The 19,222-nt window shown below is 41.9% G+C and overlaps 1 protein-coding gene across 3 annotated transcripts in view; it reads left to right on the top strand.

Moving 5' to 3' along the window:
- Window positions 1–2,434: 2,434 nt before the first annotated feature.
- The window catches only part of LOC132770875 (prominin-1-A-like), a 53,919-nt gene continuing 37,131 nt past the window's right edge, over window positions 2,435–19,222 (top strand). The window contains exons 1-3 of one of the 3 annotated variants that reach the window (XM_067465866.1): window positions 2,435–2,535; window positions 6,857–6,946; window positions 9,505–9,847. In XM_067465866.1, coding sequence (XP_067321967.1) covers window positions 9,718–9,847 — 130 coding nt within the window. In that variant the 5' untranslated portion in view covers window positions 2,435–2,535; window positions 6,857–6,946; window positions 9,505–9,717. Of the gene's footprint in view, window positions 2,536–2,751; window positions 2,869–6,856; window positions 6,947–9,504; window positions 9,848–19,222 lie in introns of those variants that run through there. The other 2 variants (XM_060768245.2, XM_067465865.1) reach the window with 2 other exon arrangements.

Raw genomic sequence — 19,222 nt, 5'->3', positions numbered from 1 at the left:
ACTGATGCATTTTGAGGCTAACTTCAAACTGCATTAAATGGTCAGCGTAGAATGGGTTATTTTGGACCAGACGACCTCTCTTACTCTTACATGCAATCTTGTGAGGCTATGAGGAGGCAAGATAGCCATGTATGGCACTTAAAAAAATTACATTTGCACATTATTATAAAATAGCAGAATACAGTAACAAATTGCTATTTACAATTCTGTGTTATCCCATCCTGTCCACCTTCCTGCCACTCCTCAGGTCGCAGACATTTACAAACTCCTTCCTTGTGAGTCCTCTAACTAGTAATGATTCTCTACTCTAGTATCTAATTTTCTTATGTTACAAGCAGCCCATAGGCACATATTCCCACTCTCATATACGTCATATGTAAAGATAGGATAGACCACTGTTAGTTACACTCACAAACATTTTACTTTAGATTCTATTTTTACTGATCTTTACTTCCTCTATCTATAGAAATGTATGAACAGGATATGACTCTAATTATCAACATTAGAAACTTAATAGTATAACCACTTTCGCATGTTCCCTATCTGCATACCATAAAGTAAAAACAAATCACATTAGTCAGGTTACCTAGTGCGTAAAAGTTGGCCTGAAACAGTGGACTTCAACTCTCATATCATTACTCTGCGATCACTCACTATGGGAGGTGCGGAGTTTTCATTGACTGGATAACAAACCATACTGAAAAGGTGAACATTGGTAACCCGAATGGCATCACACTGACTTCGTAAGTCATAAACCAGCTCCTGAATGTGGTCAGTTTCTGCGGCATATCCTACCCAAGCACAGGGTCATGTCAGCCTTACGGTTACCTTCAAAAGGTTGCTGAATCCATGGATGAAGAAGCGATGGATACAGAGAACCAACTATTTTTTTTACATAGTGGTCAGCAGTGCTCTTTGGTTTTACTCAATTTGTGTCCCCAGATGATGATCGTGCAATCACCGCTCAAGCAGGGAGCTTTGAAATGGTTTAACAGAAGCTCTCCAAAGCTCTAGGTGCTCTTACTGCCTATTACATGGAAAACCAGCTGATCCCTAACCCATCTAAAACACAGACATATGCCTTTCACCTTAAGAACAGACAAGCATCCCGAGCTCTGAGGATCATCTGGGAAGGAATCCCACTGGGGCATTGCAGCACACCCAAATACCTGGGAGTCACTCTGGACAGTTCTCTGACCTACAAGAAGCACTGCCTGAACATCAAGCAAAAAGTGGGTGCTAAAAACAATATCATATGAAAGCTGACTGGCACAACCTGGGGATCACAACCAGACACAGTGAAGACATCTGCCCTTGTGCTATGCTACTCTGCTGCTGAGTATGCATGCCCAGTGTGGAACACATCTCACCACACTAAAACAGTGGATGTGGCTCTTAATGAGACATGCCGCATTATCACGGGGTGCCTGCGCCCTACACCACTGGAGAAATTACACTGCTTAGCCGGTATTGCACCACCTGACATCCGCCAGGAAGTAGCAGCCAATAGTGAAAGGACCAAGGCAATGACATCTCCAGCTCATCCCTTGTTTGGGTATCAGCCAGCACGTCAATGACTTAAATCAAGAAATAGTTTTCTAAGATCTACAGAGACACTCGCTGGAACACCTCAGCAAGTGAGAGTCCAAAAGTGGCAGGCTCAAACCCAGAACCTCAATCAATGACTGATACCAAATGGGAGACTCCCCCTGGGCACACAGAAGACTGGGCGACTTGGAAGGCGCTGAACAGACTGTGCTCTGGCACCACGAGATGCAGAGCCAACCTTGAGAAATGGGGCTACAAAGTGGAATCCACGACATGTGAGTGTGGAGAAGAGCAAACCACAGACCACCTGCTGCAATGCAACCTGAGCCCTGCTACATGCACAATGGAGGACCTTCTTGCAGCAACACCAGAGGCACTCCAAGTGGACAGATACTGGTCAAAGGACATTTAATCAACTACCAAGTTTGCAAACTTTGTGTTTTTTATCTGTTTGTTTGTTTTGTTCCGTTAGAAATGTAATACAATGGTCTGGTTGCCCCTGACACAATAAATAAATAAATAATAAATAAATAAATAATTATATTTTGGGGGTCATCACAACGTGAGGAACTGTATTATGGGATGGCGGCATTAGGGAGGTTGAGAAACACTGAAATAAGGAGAGAGGCAGCAATGCCACCTTGAGACCACGGAAGGAAGGGAGTCTAAGTGTCCCCAAGTCATGAAAGGCGAGGGCTCCTGGCGCGCCTCCGCGTTTCCTTCTGGGCAGGGACCAAACAGCCCCGGCCTGGCCGTCCTCAGTTGCTCTCCGGCCGGGGAGGAGCCGGTGGGCATCCATTGGGAGGGTCAAGGCGTGGCCAGGCGACCCGAGGAGGGGAAGGCGAGTGGGCAGCCTCCGGGCGGAGGGGATTGGCTCCAGGAGGAGGAGGAGGAGGTGGAGGTGGAGGAGGAGGGAAGGCTCTTCCCACGGGCCCAGCCTCCTCGAAGCCGCGATGGGGAGCCTGGAGGCGCCATCCGCAGCGCCAGGTGAGTTCAGCCCCGCTTTCTTTGACTCCGTGCTTCTACAACCCCATGCGTGGGAAAGTCGGGAGCGGGAAGGTCCTCTCCCCCCTCCTGAACTTCCCACGGATGGGCTCCTAGGGAGGGCTCAAGAGGGGCAGGGGAAGTTTGCGGGAGTCGGGAAGCACGCAGAGAAGGGATGGAAAGGCTGGGAGGCGGGCGAGGCGGGCCCAGGGGAGGGCTGCTCCGTCTCTCCCCAATCCCTCCCTCTTTCCCTCTCTCTGGCTCTCTCTCTCTCTCCCTCCGGCAGCTGGACCCACATCTCGCCTCCTTCCTCCATTGTGCTGCTCCCAGCCGCAGGTGAGAGGGAACACTTGGAAGGGGCACCTCTTGGGCTTTGGATAAGGCCAGGCACCTTAGGCCAGCCACTGGCAAACTTTCCAGGAAGCCTGGAAAGAAAGTTTGACCTGATACTAATTAATATGGAAATACAGTCCAGGTCTCAGGAAACCCACGCCTAAGGGTTACAGGTTGAGTATTCATGCTCTGCAATGCTTGGAATCAGACCTAAAAAAGGAGAGGGAGGGAAGGTGAGGGCTCACAACCTCTGAGGATGCCTGCTATAGATGTAGGCGAATCGTCAGGAGAGAATGCTTCTAGGACATGGCCATACAGCCCAAAAAACCTACAACAACCCAGAGCTATAAGCACTTGGGCGATCCCCAAGTTACAAACAAGATAGGTTCTGTAGTTGAATTTGTACATCAGTCAGAACAGATACATTTTTAAAGTGTAACTCCAGCTCTATATCTATCTATTTATCTATCTCTCGGAGAGTCTCACATATCCAACCTTCACTCATCCAACGTTCTTTATTATCCAATGCAGTCTGCCTCCCACCAGGATCCACAGCTGTTTCAATACATTGCAATGTTTTGGTGCTAAATTTGTAAATATACTAATTACTATTATTTATTTATTTACATTATTTATATTCCGCCCTTCTCACCCCACAGGGGACTCTGGGTGGATTACAATGTACATATACATGGCAAACATTCAATGCCACAGACACACGACATATACAGACTGACACACCGAGGCTATTTAACATTCCAGCTTTTTCATGAGGGTATTCCAGCCTCCAGGGGAGCTGTCACTTCACCGTCCATTTGTGACACTGATGAAGTACTTCCTCATTCTTTGCATGCTTGCTGGAGATTTTTATGGCATCGTAAATTAGCCTCCCTGCATAAGCAGTACCTAAATTTCCTGCTTGACAGATGTAACTGTCTTTCGGACTGCAAAGGTCGACAGCAAACTACACAAATTGGTCAGAAGCTCACTCCAACCCAGGCTGGCTTTGAACTCATGACCTTTTGGTCAGTAGTGATCTTAATGCAACTGACTCCCAGCCAGCTGCGCCACAGTCCCGGTACTACATAACATTACAATGTATTGAACTGCTTTTTCTGTAAGTTTGTTGTAAAACATGATGTTTTGGTGCTTAGGATGGGACCAGGCAGCTTAGGCCAGCCATTGCCAAACTTTCCAGGAAGCCTGGAAAGAAAATTTAACTTGATCCTATTAATATGGAAATACAGTCCCGGGACACCTAGGGTATGGGAAAAAAGAGATAGAGTGGCTCTGGGCCCAGAAAAACACACCTCTTTTACCTGTCTGGCCCGCCCTTGTATCCTATTACCGTACCTCCTTCTCTGCCTCTCAGATCTCGCTCCTGAAGATTGCAGTGAAGTGGTGCAGGTGCGCATGTGCGAGATCTGAGAGGCAGACAAGGAGGTACAGTAATAGGAAAATTACCAGATTGAAATCAAATCTGATGCTTTAAAAATTTTTTTGGTGTGTGTTGGAAGAGGGGTAGTCTTATATGGTGAGTATATCCCAAACTCTATGTTATAACTGGAAAGGTTGGGGGTTGTCTTATACGCCCAGCCGTCTTATATGCCAGAATATATGGTGCCTCATTTGCTTTGGCATGCAGTAAGGGAGATGACCTGTTCTTGGGGTTCCTTTGACTCATTCTGTTGAGGCACCAGAGCCATTAGACAGAGATAGCTTCTGGTATCAGGTTTTAAATATCATGAAAAGGAAGCAAATAGTTCACTGTTTAATTCTGTGTTGCACCATTCTTACTATCAGGAAAGAGGAAAGGCACTTCAAAACCAGTTTTGTGGCCTAGGAGAGTAGTGTACTGGAAAGGAACAGGGATTTTGTTTTCCAGAGTAGGGATGCTCATTGTGGTGTAGTAGTTACTTTGTTAGATGTGTGGGTCCAGAAGGCCTTATGATAGATAGATAGATAGATAGATAGCAGTAGAAGATTTGTGGCAGTAGAATATTTGTGGTACAAACTGTTTCAACTGTATAGTGAAGATACACTCAAAGAATATTTGTACCTCTTCAGCTTGTATGCATTAGAACATTCTCAGTATTTTAATGTGGAGTTTGCTGCTTTGTGTTTTTGTGGTGGGAGGAAAAATAGGATGTAAATGAGTTATAATGTGTGAGTCCAGGTTAAAGTCCCCACAGAGCCATGGAACTCAGTGGATGATTTTGTACCTGATTCACTCCTTGTCCAACCTGTGATCTTGTGAGGATATATATATATATCTGGAGGGGAAGAAAGCCATGCATGCCATCTTGAGCTCTTGGGAGGAAGGTTGGATATCCGTGTAACCAACTAGGTGGGGGGATTTTCTTTTTCATGTGCCCAAAACAAAACCATGTCATTTTTAAGTGTTTGCGTATATTGGTTAAATATTGTATGTTGTCTGTTATTCCACCCATAGCAGCAAAATGTCTTGAATTGCTTCTGTGAACGAGATCTTGGATTTGTGCTCCAGTGTTTGTCTTTATAGTAATCTGTGGGGAGAATTGACATAGAACATGGTAGTGGGACACTTCAGGCAGTCCTTCATCTTCCATGCCATCTTCTGACAATAGCACTCGTTTTGGCTGATGATCCAGTGACACAATGGGTTAAACCCTTGTGCCGTCAGGACTGCTGACTGAAAGGTTGGCGGTTCAAATCCAGGGAGTAGGGTGAGCTCCCGTCTGTGAGTTCCAGCTTCCCATGTGGGGACATGAGAGAAGCCTCCCACAGGATGGTAAAACATCTGGGCATCCCCTGGGCAACATCCTTGCAGATGGCTAATTCTCTCACACCAGAAGTGACTTGCAGTTTCTGAAGTTGCTTCTGACACGAAATGACTCAACTTATCTTCAGTAAAAATGTGGAGGTCAAGATGCACTCTCTAGATTCTTCTTGGATTATCAAACAACTATTAAAAGAGAGATAATTAGGATAATTAGGAGAGATCAGGCTCTGTTTTGACATCATACTTGTGCTAAAATGTCTTTGCTGGGCTGAAATTACAAAACTGAGCCTAAGTATGTCCACTGACATGACTGCAACAAACATGTTGGTATGCTGTGAAGAAAAGTAAGTTTCCTTCATATTTCATAGAATCATAGAACTGGAAAAGACTAAAAGGACCATCCAGTCTATACAGCAGTGGTTACCAACCTGTGGTCCATGGACCACCTGTGGTCCACAAGAACGAAAATATGGTCCACAGCCTCATCATTACTATACCGTTGCCTCGAAACCACGTGAGAACAAGAGTGAGTGATCTCATGAAACCCGCTTATAGTGTCGAGGCAACAGGAATGTCGGGAGGGGAGAGGCTGACTACCCACTAAAGTTTACTACAAGCACACCAGCTCTAGATTATTAAATGTTGTTTTCTTTGGGCAAGCAGATGGCAACTACTGGATGGCATATGTTCTGTATCAGAAACTAGAGCTGATGTGGTCTATCCAATGCAATTTTCTGAATCAGCACCCCAAATAACCAAACTGAATCTAAAGTTGACCAAAAACTGATTTGTAACCTTTTTGGTACTAATGTTGGAGAGTGGTCCCTGGTCAAAGTGGTCCCTAGTCAAGTAGTTTCTGGCCAAAAAAAGGTTGGGAACCATTGCTATACAGGAATGTACAGTCACAAAATATGACCATCCAGTCTCTGTGGCACCATATTTCACTAATGTTTAGGTGGAATATATTTCCCTGCAGTTTCAGTTCATCATTTAATGGATTGATAAGCTTTTGCTTTGGAAAGCAAAATAAGTATAAAACAATTCCACACTAAGTGTCAACATACAATGAGTTTACATGTATTTACACACAGAAATTTACATTTCTGACACTGAGAGCACAAAACAAGCTTGCTCCATTCTCAATATGACATCCCTTCAAATATTTACACATGGCTTCATGTCATCTCATAACCTATCCTCTCACTCAGTTCCCTAAACTATTTTTCATAGGAAATCGTTGGTCGCCCTGCTCTTGACTACTTCCAGTTTGTCAATATCCTTCTTAAGTTGTGGTGCCCAGAACTAGGCACAATATTCCAGGTGAGGTCTGACATTATACTCTTAATAAAGCAGCCTCGAACTGTATTGGCATTTTTAGCCACTGATTCACACATGACTCATGGCCATGATTTTGACTCCTAGGTACCTTCCACATATATACCGCATGTTGTCCATTCAGGTGTCACCCATCCTATATCTCTGTATTTTTATTTTATTTTATTTTAATTTCCTAAGTGTAGCTTTGTTCACATTTTTCCTCTTGAAACTAATTTTGTTACTTTTGACCCAGCTCTCTCATCAGTTTAGGTCATGTGGAATTTTGATTCTGTCCATTGTTCTATTTGGGCAATTCCATGCCAAGTGGTCTAAACATTTTTTTTAAAGTTCCCACCATCATGTTCTCCAATTTTGTTCAAATTTTAGCTGTACCACCAGTCAGGTTTCCCAAAATTTGAGGTCTTTAACTGCAATGGTTGCTGATCTAGAACCCCTTATCTGAAGAGTAGTCAGTCAGCGTGCACACAACATTTAAGAAAATGCCATTTTTGGGGTCTAATAAAATTGAAACTAAATGTATAAGGATGGCTAGAAAATTGCTTTATGCTTTAGGCATCCTCTGGAATCCAGCAAGTATTGCATCTTAAGGTAAAGGTTTTCCCCTGACATTAAGTCCAGTCGTGTTCGACTCTGGGGGTTGGTACTCATCTCAATTTCTAAGCTGAAGAGCCAGCATTGTCCATAGACACCTCCAAGGTCACGTGGCCGGCATGACTGCATAGAGCACTGTTACCTTCCCGCCGAAGCGGTACCTATTGATCTACTCACATTTGTATGTTTTTGAAATGCTAGGTTGGCAGAAGCTGGGGCAAACAGCAGGAGCTTACACAGCACTGCATTCGAACCTGCGATCTTTCGGGTAGCAAGTTTAGCAGCTCAGCACCTTAGCAGCCAGTAAAATGAACTAGTAGGACTATGAGGATGCGTAAAGCATAAATGCACAAAAAATAACATACTTTGACCTTTGTAAATGGATACTTAATGGTCACATTGCAAAACAAAAACATATCAGTCTTGTAGAGCAAAAGTTTATCTTTCAGGCGATACTATTCACAAGCATATTTAAGCTCTTTTTTTAATGATTGGCTTTGAAATTTAGTAGATCTTACCATTTGCACTCACAGTGCCAAATGTGAAGAGATCCTTCAGGACAGCTATGGATGCTGGATAGTTGCAAATGTGGCAGTATTATGTCTAGCACAAGCATAATGCTTGGTCAAAATTTCAAGTCTGTGTCTTTGTTTGCATGGAAATGGTTGCAGTCTGAACGTTGGTCAAAATTTGTCATGATGAGTCTCGACACATTTTGATGCACACTTTGAGTCAACTTGTTTGACTGGATTTTGCATCAATAATGTTAACATGAATTTCATCTGAATCAGCCGAAAAAACTGTACAGGATTTCAGTTTACTAGCCATACTTATACATTTAGTTTCAATTTTATTAGACCCCCAAAATGGCATTTTGTTAAATGTTGTGTGCACACTGAGTGACTACCCTTCAGATAAGAGAGTCTAGATCAGCAAGTATTGCAGTTAGAGATATCAAATTTTTAACACCTGACTGGCGCTACAACTGAAATGTGAAGAAAACTGGAGACATGGTGGCGGGATGGTTTAGACCACTTGGCATGGAATGATCCATTTGCTGTCCTCCTAATTTGGTGTTATTTGAAATCTTGATAAGCTCTATTTCATTATCCTATTCATTTATAAAATGCTGAATAGCACTGAGCTCAGGACAGAGTCATTTAATGGTTTAATGGTTTTTATATATGTTTTATATTGTTATGCTGACTTTCATGAATGTATGGCATCGAATTGTGCCAATCTGTAACCCACCTTGAGTTGCCGTATGGTTGAGAAAGGCGGGCTATAAATGTCACAAATAAATAAATAAATAAATAAATGTATCTCCAGGATGAAGTAGAACTATTGGTGAGCACCTATGCCAGTGATGGGCAACCTTTTGAGCTTGGTGTGTCAAAATTTGCCAAAAACCAGAGCATAACTTGGGTGGGGTGTCAACTTTGAGAGAAAACAAACATAAATTTGCCAATATTTATAGTTTAAATAAGAAAAATGTATAATCCATGCTGAGTTATGGAGTGAACAATGCTCAAACATGCAGATGTTAAATTTGTAGATAAGGATGGAATTAGATTGGCTCTTATAAGGTGTAGTTCTCTGTATGTGGCCGCATGTGGCCACGTGTCATCAAAAATAGCTAAGCGTGTCAGTGCTGACACGCGTGTCATAGGTTCACCATCACAGACCTATGCAAACCTTTGTAACCGCTATTTTTGAGTGGCTGACAGTAGACATAGGGAGTGTTTGTGCATTTTCCTTATCATTGTTCGAATATTGTATCCTGGGAGATGATGTCTCATATCCAGGCTCCAGACCACCCATATTAACCACATTTTCCACTACATCCCATTGCTGACAAGGAAGTAGATGCACTGATATTTTTCTATTTGGGTTTTTCCTGGTTGGTTGCTGGGTTTTACCCAAACATTAATATCTCTATTCGATTTCAGGCAGAATAAACAGCTCTCTGGGATCAGAGGAGAGAAGTCTTTCAAGTACTTTACATATCAGCAGAGGATGAAGAGACACCACTGAAGAGGCCAGTTGCCCATTCAGAGCAGAGAGAAGCAGGAATCTCTATGGCGGAAAACTCCTGAAATTCTTTGAAATCTTTCTAAACTTGTTCAGGACCTGAGACTGTGCTGTTCAGTTACCCTGCAAAGATGTTTCTGTCAAATCTCACCCAGCCTAAATATGAACCACAACTCAGCAATTCAAGTGGCGGCCTTGAGGGCTTGTTCAGTATGGTGCACTCTTTCCTGGGGTTGGTGCAACCCAACACGTTCCCACAAGGTAAGACATATAGTGAGGGACTCTTGGTAATGCTCTATCATCAAAGACTGCTGTGGGACATAAAAATGGGATACATAATAGTGGAATGTAGATTTGCTTTCTCTGTAGTGTGTAATAATTAACTCATTTACTCTGTTGCATTTCTATTCGTGGCCAGAACTACCATAAATAGCAGGATGGGCAAGCAATGCCTTTGAAGTCCCTTCCTCAAACTTTGTAGGGACACATAAAGCATTTGTGGCAACTGGAATAGGTGTGATTTTGGGGGTCCCGTTGCTGCTCCAACAAGAACCCACACTTGTGTACCTACACATTTGTTCTGGCCAGGACAAAGAACAGAACTTTTGCAGTGATTTGCAATAGTGATTCTCAGCATAGTAAAAACTATGAACAGTATGACAAAGACTAAGGGCGTAAAGTTCATACACTTTCTGTGTCTGGCAGATAGAAGTACCCTTTTTCTTCCGGGTACATTCGTAATGTAATACAGTGTTTCCTTCCTCAAATGTTGAAAGACCTGAGCCAGATTTGGGAAGCTTTGCTTAGTTTATATGTAAACCTGCAGTCCAACTCTCTCCATGTTTACTCAGAAGTATTTCTTTATTTACTTATTTACTTCATTTCTATCCCAATCTTCTCACCCCATGGGGGACTCAGCTATGTACATCATATATATAGGGGGGAAAATCAATGCTCCATTATACATAAACAAATAAAACAATATAAACTCACCGAAATTAATAGACATATAAATGCATATTAAAACCCCTTAAACCAGTGGTTCTCAACCTTCCTAATGCCATGACCCCTTGATACAGTTCCTCACGTTATGGTGATCCCTAGCCATAAAATTATTTTCATTGCGACTTCATAGCTGTAATTTTGCTACTGTTCTGAATCGTAATGTAAATATCTGATCTGCAGGATTTTCATTCACTGGACCAAATTTGGCACAAATACCGGATATGCTCAAATTTGAATAGGGGGAGATTGATTTTGTCATTTGGGAGTAGTAGTTGCTGGGACTTATAGTTAACCTACAATCAAAGAGCATTCCAAACTCCACTAAAGCTGGAATTGAACCAGACTTGGCACACAGAACTCCCATGACCAACAGAAAATACTGGAAGGGTTTGATGGGTACTGGCATTGAGTTTTGGAGTTGTAGTTCTCCTACATCCAGAGAGCACTGTGAAAGCACACTTGGCACAAATACTCAATATGCTCAAATGTGAACATGTGATGAAATTTGGGGAAAATAAACCTTGACATTTGGGAGTTGTAGTTGCTGGGATTTATAGTTCACCTACAATCAAAGAGCATTCTGAACTCCACAAATGAGATAATTGGGCCAAATTTCCCACACAGAACTCCCATGACCAACAGAAAATACTGTGTTTTCTGATGGTCTTTGGCAACCCCTCTGACACCCCCTTGTGACCCCCCCCCAGGGGTCCCAATCCCCAGGTTGAGAAACACTGCCTTAAACATATTAAAACTTAAACCCCCACACAATAGCACATTGCACCAATCAATGATAATTCGGCTGCTTCATTTCTAACTGTCATGATAAGATGTTAATGTGCATTTCTGTCACTTGCTAAAGGCCTGTTTGAATGGCCAGGTTTTAACTTGTTTCCTGAGGTATGCTCCAGTGAATTCTGTTTGGATTTACTCTTGAATAAGGCTGCATGGCATTTCAGCTTTTTCCTCCCCACTCCCATTGCCTGCCACTTTGCTGTAAGATCTTTAATATTTTCCATCAAATTTTCCAAACATTCCTCTTTAACTACAATGACTAGCATCTTTAAAAAATTCTTTAAAAATCAAAATGTTTTGCATCAAGATGCCTTGTGGTTTTAGTGTGACATTGCATAATTATCTTTCTCTCCCCCCATGGGTGTATGCTAGTTTTAGCTCTGAATCAAATGTGAAAGTGCGCTTATTGTGTTCTGGCACATTCATTTTCTTCCTTTGATTGTAACGGGGGTAACCTGTTTTTTTTGGCTTGCAGCAGATGCCAGATTTCTTTGTACTGATAGATCAACCCTTGTGCCAGTTAACAAGATGTTTCTTTGAGGAGGGCTTTGCATAGCGAGGACTGGCTGTGTCAATCTCAGAGGAGGGTCTTGTTCTAAACAAGCATTTGAGCAGAGAGTCAGTCATGCAGCCACTTCAAAAGGAAAGCAAAGAAAAACATTTTGGCTAAAGCATGGCAGTAGCAGCAACGATCATCATTCAGTTCTCAGCTTTTGTATCTATGAGGAGGAGCCCCCAGTGACGCAGTGGGGTAAACCCTTGTGCCGGCAGAACTGATGACCGACAGGTTGTAGGTTCAAATCCGGGAAGAGCACGGATAAGCTCCCTCTGTCAGCACCAGCTCAACATGAGAGAAGCTTCCTAGAGGATGGCAAAACATTAAAAATACATCTGGGCGTTCCCTGGGCAATATCCTTGCAGACAGCCAATTCTCTCACACTGGAAGCAACTTGCAGTTCTCAAGTCACTTTTCACACTAAAAAAATCTATGAGGAGGAAACGGAGCAGGAAACAGAACTCACTGCAAAAGAAGTGAGCAGACCCACTCTCTTTTCCATCAATATCTATATGCAGGCTAAGAGAAGTCCCAGGAGGAACATCATGTTTTGCATTATGAACCCATTATGATTTATGGAATTTTGTGATAGATAGTGTCCAGCCTTTTAGTAGAAGACTTAAAAAATGTTAGAGGAGAGTGGGATCCAGAGATGATTGAAACATTTTGATACAGAGTAAAACAAAAAATGTAACCTTGCCCTGCAACAAGAATAGAGGTAGTCAAGTTATAAACATCTGACTTACAAACGACTCATAGTTAAGGATGTTAGAGCATGTAAAAAAAATCAGTTGGTGAGAGTGTTAACTGAAAATGCAAAGCACAAACTCATGGGTTGGGCGATGCTCAAGAGGCTAGCTGAGCCTGGGAGTTCTGGCAACAGTTACATATTTAAGCTTTAGCTGTGCACGAGCTTACATTGACAGTTTTTTGGTGCTGGAAGAAGATCTTCCACATGAACACCTAAGGACCACTTCAATCTCTCTCGAATGACATTGTATGACTTAATGCAACTGTTCACATGACTGTGAACTTGCTCTGCATTACAAAGAGTAGACTCCTTGTTCTTTACTGATCATCTACGTGGCATATCTTTTTTCTGGCAAGACAGTGTGTGGACTGGTAAAAACGTGCTTTTCATTCTGCCACAAAAAACAGGGTTGAGACAACAGGAAGCAAGAGGTATCTACTCCTCAAAGGGAAATCCACTCCTGGAAGAGTTATCGTCGGGGAAAGGTTTCTCCACTGGCGCTTTCTGACCAATCCTTGATTCCACAGTAAACCATATTTTTCAAAACCCAATTGTCACAGGGACAGAAAGATAGGTGAAATCTTTTGAACAAGGGCAGAGACAGCAAAACAAACATCACAGGGGTGTTAACCCTTCCTTATACTCTAGAAAGCTAAAATATATGTATATTTGGCTGAAGTTAGGCTTTAAATAGATACCTTACATACAAATTCAGCTTAAGAATAAAACCTATCTTGTTCATAACTTGGGGACTGTCTGTATATGTAAAGATTTCATAATTTGGGCACTGCCTGTAGTAGGAAAAATCTAATAGTGGTACGGTTTACAAAACTTTCATGATTGCCTGTGGTGGCAGGGACACTGTTTCTTTAACTACATAATATGTATGAAGTAGAAAAAAATTAATTTAACATGAGTTGAACTAGCTTCACCTACCTCCTTGATTGCCCAAACCTACTATGGCTCCAATAAAATGAGTCAGGTTGACAGAAAAATACAGCAAGTTACTGGAGAAAAGGACATTGTCACGCTGGGTGATTCTAAATCTTCCAGGTTAATTTTCTGTAAGGCGAATGGCTCTACTTCAATGCACTTTACACATTGTCAACATGAATCCAAAGTGTGCTGTTCCAGACTGTAACTGTAACTAATATCATTCTTAAACATAGTGTTCCTATTGTTTGAAGTGGAAAGTGAGGACTTGGAAATGGTCAAAATTAATCAGTGACAGTTTGGGCCTTCCACACAGCCCTATATCCCAGAATATCAAGGTAGAAAATCCCACATTACCTGAGTGTGGACTCAGATAACCCTGTTCAAAGCAGATATTGTGTGATTTTCTGCCTTGATATTCTGGGATATAGGGCTGTGTGGAAGGGCCCTCTGAGAACAAGGCTAACAAGGTGCTTAGAACCTCATAAACTAGGGAATGGGCATACAAAAGTAGTCAAAAGTCAAGGCCTTCATAGTTTTTGGAGTGCAATAGCCAAGGATTAAGGAAAATCGGTGGTCACAAGTAGTTAAAGGTTACTTACAGGAAGGAAGAAGGATGCCAAGTCTGTGATATACAGGTCCAGGTCCCTTCCATACTGCCTTTTATCCCAGGATCTGATCCCAGATGTAAAAAGATCATTCTGACAGTTCTTCTGGGCTGGAATTGGAGCATTTAAGTTTCATGCAAGAGTAACTAGACTTCTGATAAAAGTTCTCTTTCTGAGGCCCCTTCTACACTGCCATAGCAGATGATCTGCTTTGAACTGGATTATATGGCAGCATAGACTCATATAATCCAGTTCAAATCAGATAATGTGGATTATCTGCTTTGATAATCTAGATTATATGGCAGTGTAGAAGGGGCCTCAGGATATCTCAGACCAATTTACCAAACACCCAACCAAAACTTTCTCCAGCCCCATGAATGTATGTGTGCATGCTTGTTTCATCCTGTGTAGCAGTAAGAATGGTGCCTAGGTTCTCATCTGTTATCTTGGATACAATTTTTATGATACAACTCAAGATGTTGAATCATTGTAGGAACAGTGACTGCATGTTGACTCTTGTTCAGTTTGTGGTGAATTCTACAACCTAACCTTTGTGACCTTCCTGCTATTTTCTGTTTTTTCCCTCCAGGTCTAAACAGGTAGACTCCTAACATCCATGTTTTGGTCAGTCAAAGATTAAGTAATACTACTGGGAACTACCCAGCGTTAATATATTGGTGTTGCTTTTGACTTTCAGAGCAATGATTTTTGAATCAAAAAGTTCCGTACGTTGATCCAATATTTTAAAATGTATTCTCCCAATCTGATTTATATATTATTGAGTGCTATCAAATCATTTCCAATGTACAGCAAGATTTGTTTAAAGAGGGTACCATTACTTTCCTTGAGCCTGAGATACTATGACTAGCCTAAAGAGGGTTACTGTACCTGCCCCAGTAAAGATGTGAATCTTAGTTTCCAGAATCATAGCCCCATGTTCAAACCACTACATTACACTGGCTGATTCATTTTATTATTATTTTAGATGTATATTACTTTTCCTGCTATGATTTCAAGGTACCACATATACATGTATCTCTTCTTTTTCCTCTTTTTCCTCGTAAGAAATCTGTAAAAAGTATTCCAGGCTGAGGAAGTGACTGACCCAAGATCATCAAGAGAATTCATGGCTCATTGAGGCCTTGAACCTTGATTTCCTGAGTCCCAGTCTAGCACTTGGTAATGCTTGTTTACCATTTTATTTTCAGTCCAACACCTGATGACATTATCTCTCAGGATTATTTGCCGTCATTGTTTTGATCCCATTTACAAGCTGTATTCATCCCTTCATTTTGGTCACATTTGCAACCTTTATTCCCACCTTCAGATCAGTTGTTAGCAAGATAAATATGATTTGTCCCAAGAGAAGCTATACGAGGTGAGATTCCAGACTTGGCTTTTGGCCAAAGTGGGCAGGTATACCAGGGTCTCCTGTCCAGAAAAGTAACATTTTCAAGCTCTGGGGATATGGGGCACAAACAATTAGGAAAATGGGGCTGCCCTTGGGAAGGCTCCAGTTTCATTGCTCTTCTCCAGACCCGTATGTCGCGGACTCCACTTTGTAGCCCCATTCCTAAAGATTAGTTCTGCATCTCGTGGTGCCAGAGTGCAGTCTATTCAGTGCCTTCCAAGTTGCCCAGTGTTTTGTGTGCTCAGGAGGGAGTTTCTCATCCTGTCCCAGCCACTGATTGAGGTTCTGCCACTTTTGGACTCTTGCTTGCTGAGGTGTTCCTGGGAGTATCTCTGTAGATCTTAGAAAGCTGTTTCTTGATTTAAGGCATTGCATGCTGGCTGATATCTGAACAGAGGATGGGCCAGGGATGTCAATGCTTTGGTTCTTTTATTGCTGACAGCTACTTCCCTGTGGATATTAGGTGGTGCAATACCAGGTCAACAGTATAATTTCTCCAGCTGTGTTGGGCGTAGACATTCTGTGATAATGCAACGTGTCTCATTAAGAGCCACATCCATGAGTGAGAGTTAATAGGTTGTCACTGGGAGCTTGAATAGGTTATAATGTTGGTTTGAAGATAGTTTTTTTCCATTTTCATAGGAACTGCACTCTTCACAGAAGGCTTGGGTATCAACATTTCTGGTTGCACTAGGAAACTGCTCCAGCTTCTGTCAATGATTAACACAACAAATTTCCATGTAGCAGGTTTCCAAAAACAAAATAGAGAACATGTGGTGGGGGAAGGGTAGGAACGATATCAAGAAAGTGGTGCAGTGAGCACAGAAATGATGTGGAGACACTACTGAACAGAAGGACAGAGGTGCTACCAACAAAGTTCTCTATATTTCTGCTCCACATTATAAGGTTTTCGAAGTTTGCTTATAGATCAAGTTGCATGGGATTAGTCTACTCAGCGGGACAGGGTTTTGGATTCTCTTGATCTTTCATAATATGGTTTCTTTGCTTCTGAGGTTGAACTTCCCAATTTCCCTTATATTGCTAAACAATTTTGCAACCAAAAGTGCACCTGTCTGTCATTTAAAGTGGTTTTATTTATTTGTCATATCAGAAGCTGTATAGTTATAATGTATTTAAAAAGACACAAGCAAAATTAAAAACTTGGTATTATATTAAATGTCCTTTGACCAGAAACTGGCTACTTGGAGTGCCTATGTTGTCGCTGTGAGAAGGTCCCCCATTGTGCATGTGACAGGGCTCAGGCCACATTGTAGTAGGTGGTCTGTGGTTTACTCTTCTCCACACATGCATCTTGTGGGCTCCACTTTGCAGCCCCATTTATTAAGATTGGCTCTACATCTCGTAGTGTCAGCCTGTTCAGCGCCTTCCAAATCACCCAGTCTTGTGTGTGCCCGGGAGGGAGTCTCTCATTCGGTATCAGCCACTGATTGAGGTTCCGCGTTTTAGCCTACCACTTTTGGACTCTTGCTTGCTGAGGTGTTCCTGCGAGTGTCTTTGTAGATCTTAGGAAGCCATTTCTTGATTTAAGGCACTGGCATGCTGACTGATATCTGAACAGAAAATGGGACTTGCTGTATGCAACCAACCAAAAATTTAAAGTGTAAAAAAGTCTAATTTTACTGCAAGCCTTAATGAAGAAAGCATAAGACCCTGTGTTCAAGCACGACCATTCCTCAGTCAGAAAACCATGACCTATCAGTTGCCACATTAGAGGCACTGGCTAAGTTATTTCTGTGATTAATATGTTATGTGTAGACTTGCTGCTTTATTATTAATTCATATACCCCAGAATTGGGCTCTGAACACTGTGTGTGCAATTCAGTTACTCAGGCTAGTTCCTGTATTCCAGCTCTGACTTACTCAGAGTTGAACAGAAGGCCAGTGTTAAATGTTCCCCACATCTTTTGTTAGTACAAGAATTCGTCCTTTCTGTAAATGGCTTTTATGACTCATATTTAGATCATATTTCATGATAGCATGCAGAGTGTAAACACTTCATTCCCTTCTTAAATCTGAGCATTTAGACTATCAGTTCTTTCTCTTCAAGATACTTCCTCTGTCTTTGCTAAATATGATTACAATCCAGTTTTTTCATTTTTCTCTTAATCTCCCACATCTTTTGTCGGTAGAAGGGTAATATTACTCTTCTGAATCCTATTTAGATCATATTCCAGTAAGGTGTGTACATTTCTCCAACAATGTTGGCATGAGTCCAGTGAATTTCCTCTTCTTACATTTGAAAATTTTCCATTCTTTTTATCATTGCAGTATAACTATATGATGGTACATAAAAGTAGAAACAACCCTAATAAATTATAAACACTTTATATTACTTATGTGACCCCCCTTCCTAAAATTAGTTTCCCTCCACTAAAAAAAATTAAAATGTTCTTTTCACCTTCCAACCTAAAGACTTATCTCTGAAAAAGTAGCCATCTTTTCACTGTTGCGTAATATATATATAGCCTCAATTTCTTCCTTGTTTGTTGTTGTTCATTCGTTCAGTCATTTCTGACTCTTCGTGACCTCATGGACCAGCCCACACCTGAGTTCCCTGTCAGCCATCACCACTCCCAGCTCCTTCAAGGTCAAGCCAGTCACTACAAGGATACCATCCATCATCTTGCCCTTGGTTGGCTCCCCTTCCTTTTTCCTTCCATTTTCCCCAGCATCATTATCTTCTCCAAGCTTTCCTGTCTATTATATGGCCAAAGTACTTCATCTTCACCTCTAATATCCTTCCCTCCAGTGAGCAGTTGAACATTATTTCCTGGAGTATGGACTGGTTTGATCTTCTTGTGGTCCAAGGTACACTGAGAATTTTCCTCCAACACCATAGTTCAAAAGCATCTATCTTCCTTCACTTAGCCTTCCCTATGGTCCAGCTCTCACATCCATGGGAATACTATTGCTTTAACTATGTGAATCTTTGTGGCCAGTGAGATGTCTCTACTCTTCACTATTTTATCGAGATTGGTCATTGCTCTCCTCCCAAGAAGTAAACATCTTCTGATTTCCTGGCTGCAGTCTGCGTCTGCAGTCATCTTTGTGCCTAGAAATACAAAGTCTGTCACTGCCTCCATGTTTTCTCCCTCTATTTGCCAATCAGTCTGGTTGTCATAATCTTGGTTTTTTATGTTTAACTGCAATCCAGCTTTTGCACTTTCTTCTTTCACCTTGGTTAGAAGGCTCCTCAGCTCCTCCTCGCGTTTGGCCATCAGAATAGTATTATCTGCATATCTAAAGTTGTTAATGTTTCTTCCAGCAATTTAAAATCCAGCCTTGGATTCATCAAGCTCTGCACGTTGCATGATGTGTTCTGCATACAAGTTGAATAGGTTGGGTGAGAGTATACAGTCCTGCTGTACTCCTTTCCCAATCTTGAACCAGTCTGTTGTTCCATGGTCCGTTTTTACTGTTGCTACTTGGTCATTATACAGATTCCTCAGGAGACAGACAAGGTGACTTGATATCCCCATACCACCAAGAGCTTGCTACAATTTATTATGATCCACACAGTCAAAGGCTTTAGAATAGTCAATAAAAAAAGAAATAG

The sequence above is a fragment of the Anolis sagrei genome, chromosome 3, assembly GCF_037176765.1.
Source record: "Anolis sagrei isolate rAnoSag1 chromosome 3, rAnoSag1.mat, whole genome shotgun sequence".
Taxonomy (NCBI): Eukaryota; Metazoa; Chordata; class Lepidosauria; order Squamata; family Dactyloidae; genus Anolis; species Anolis sagrei.
Note: the sequence above shows the minus strand (reverse complement) of the source record. Positions and strands in the feature narration are given on the sequence as shown.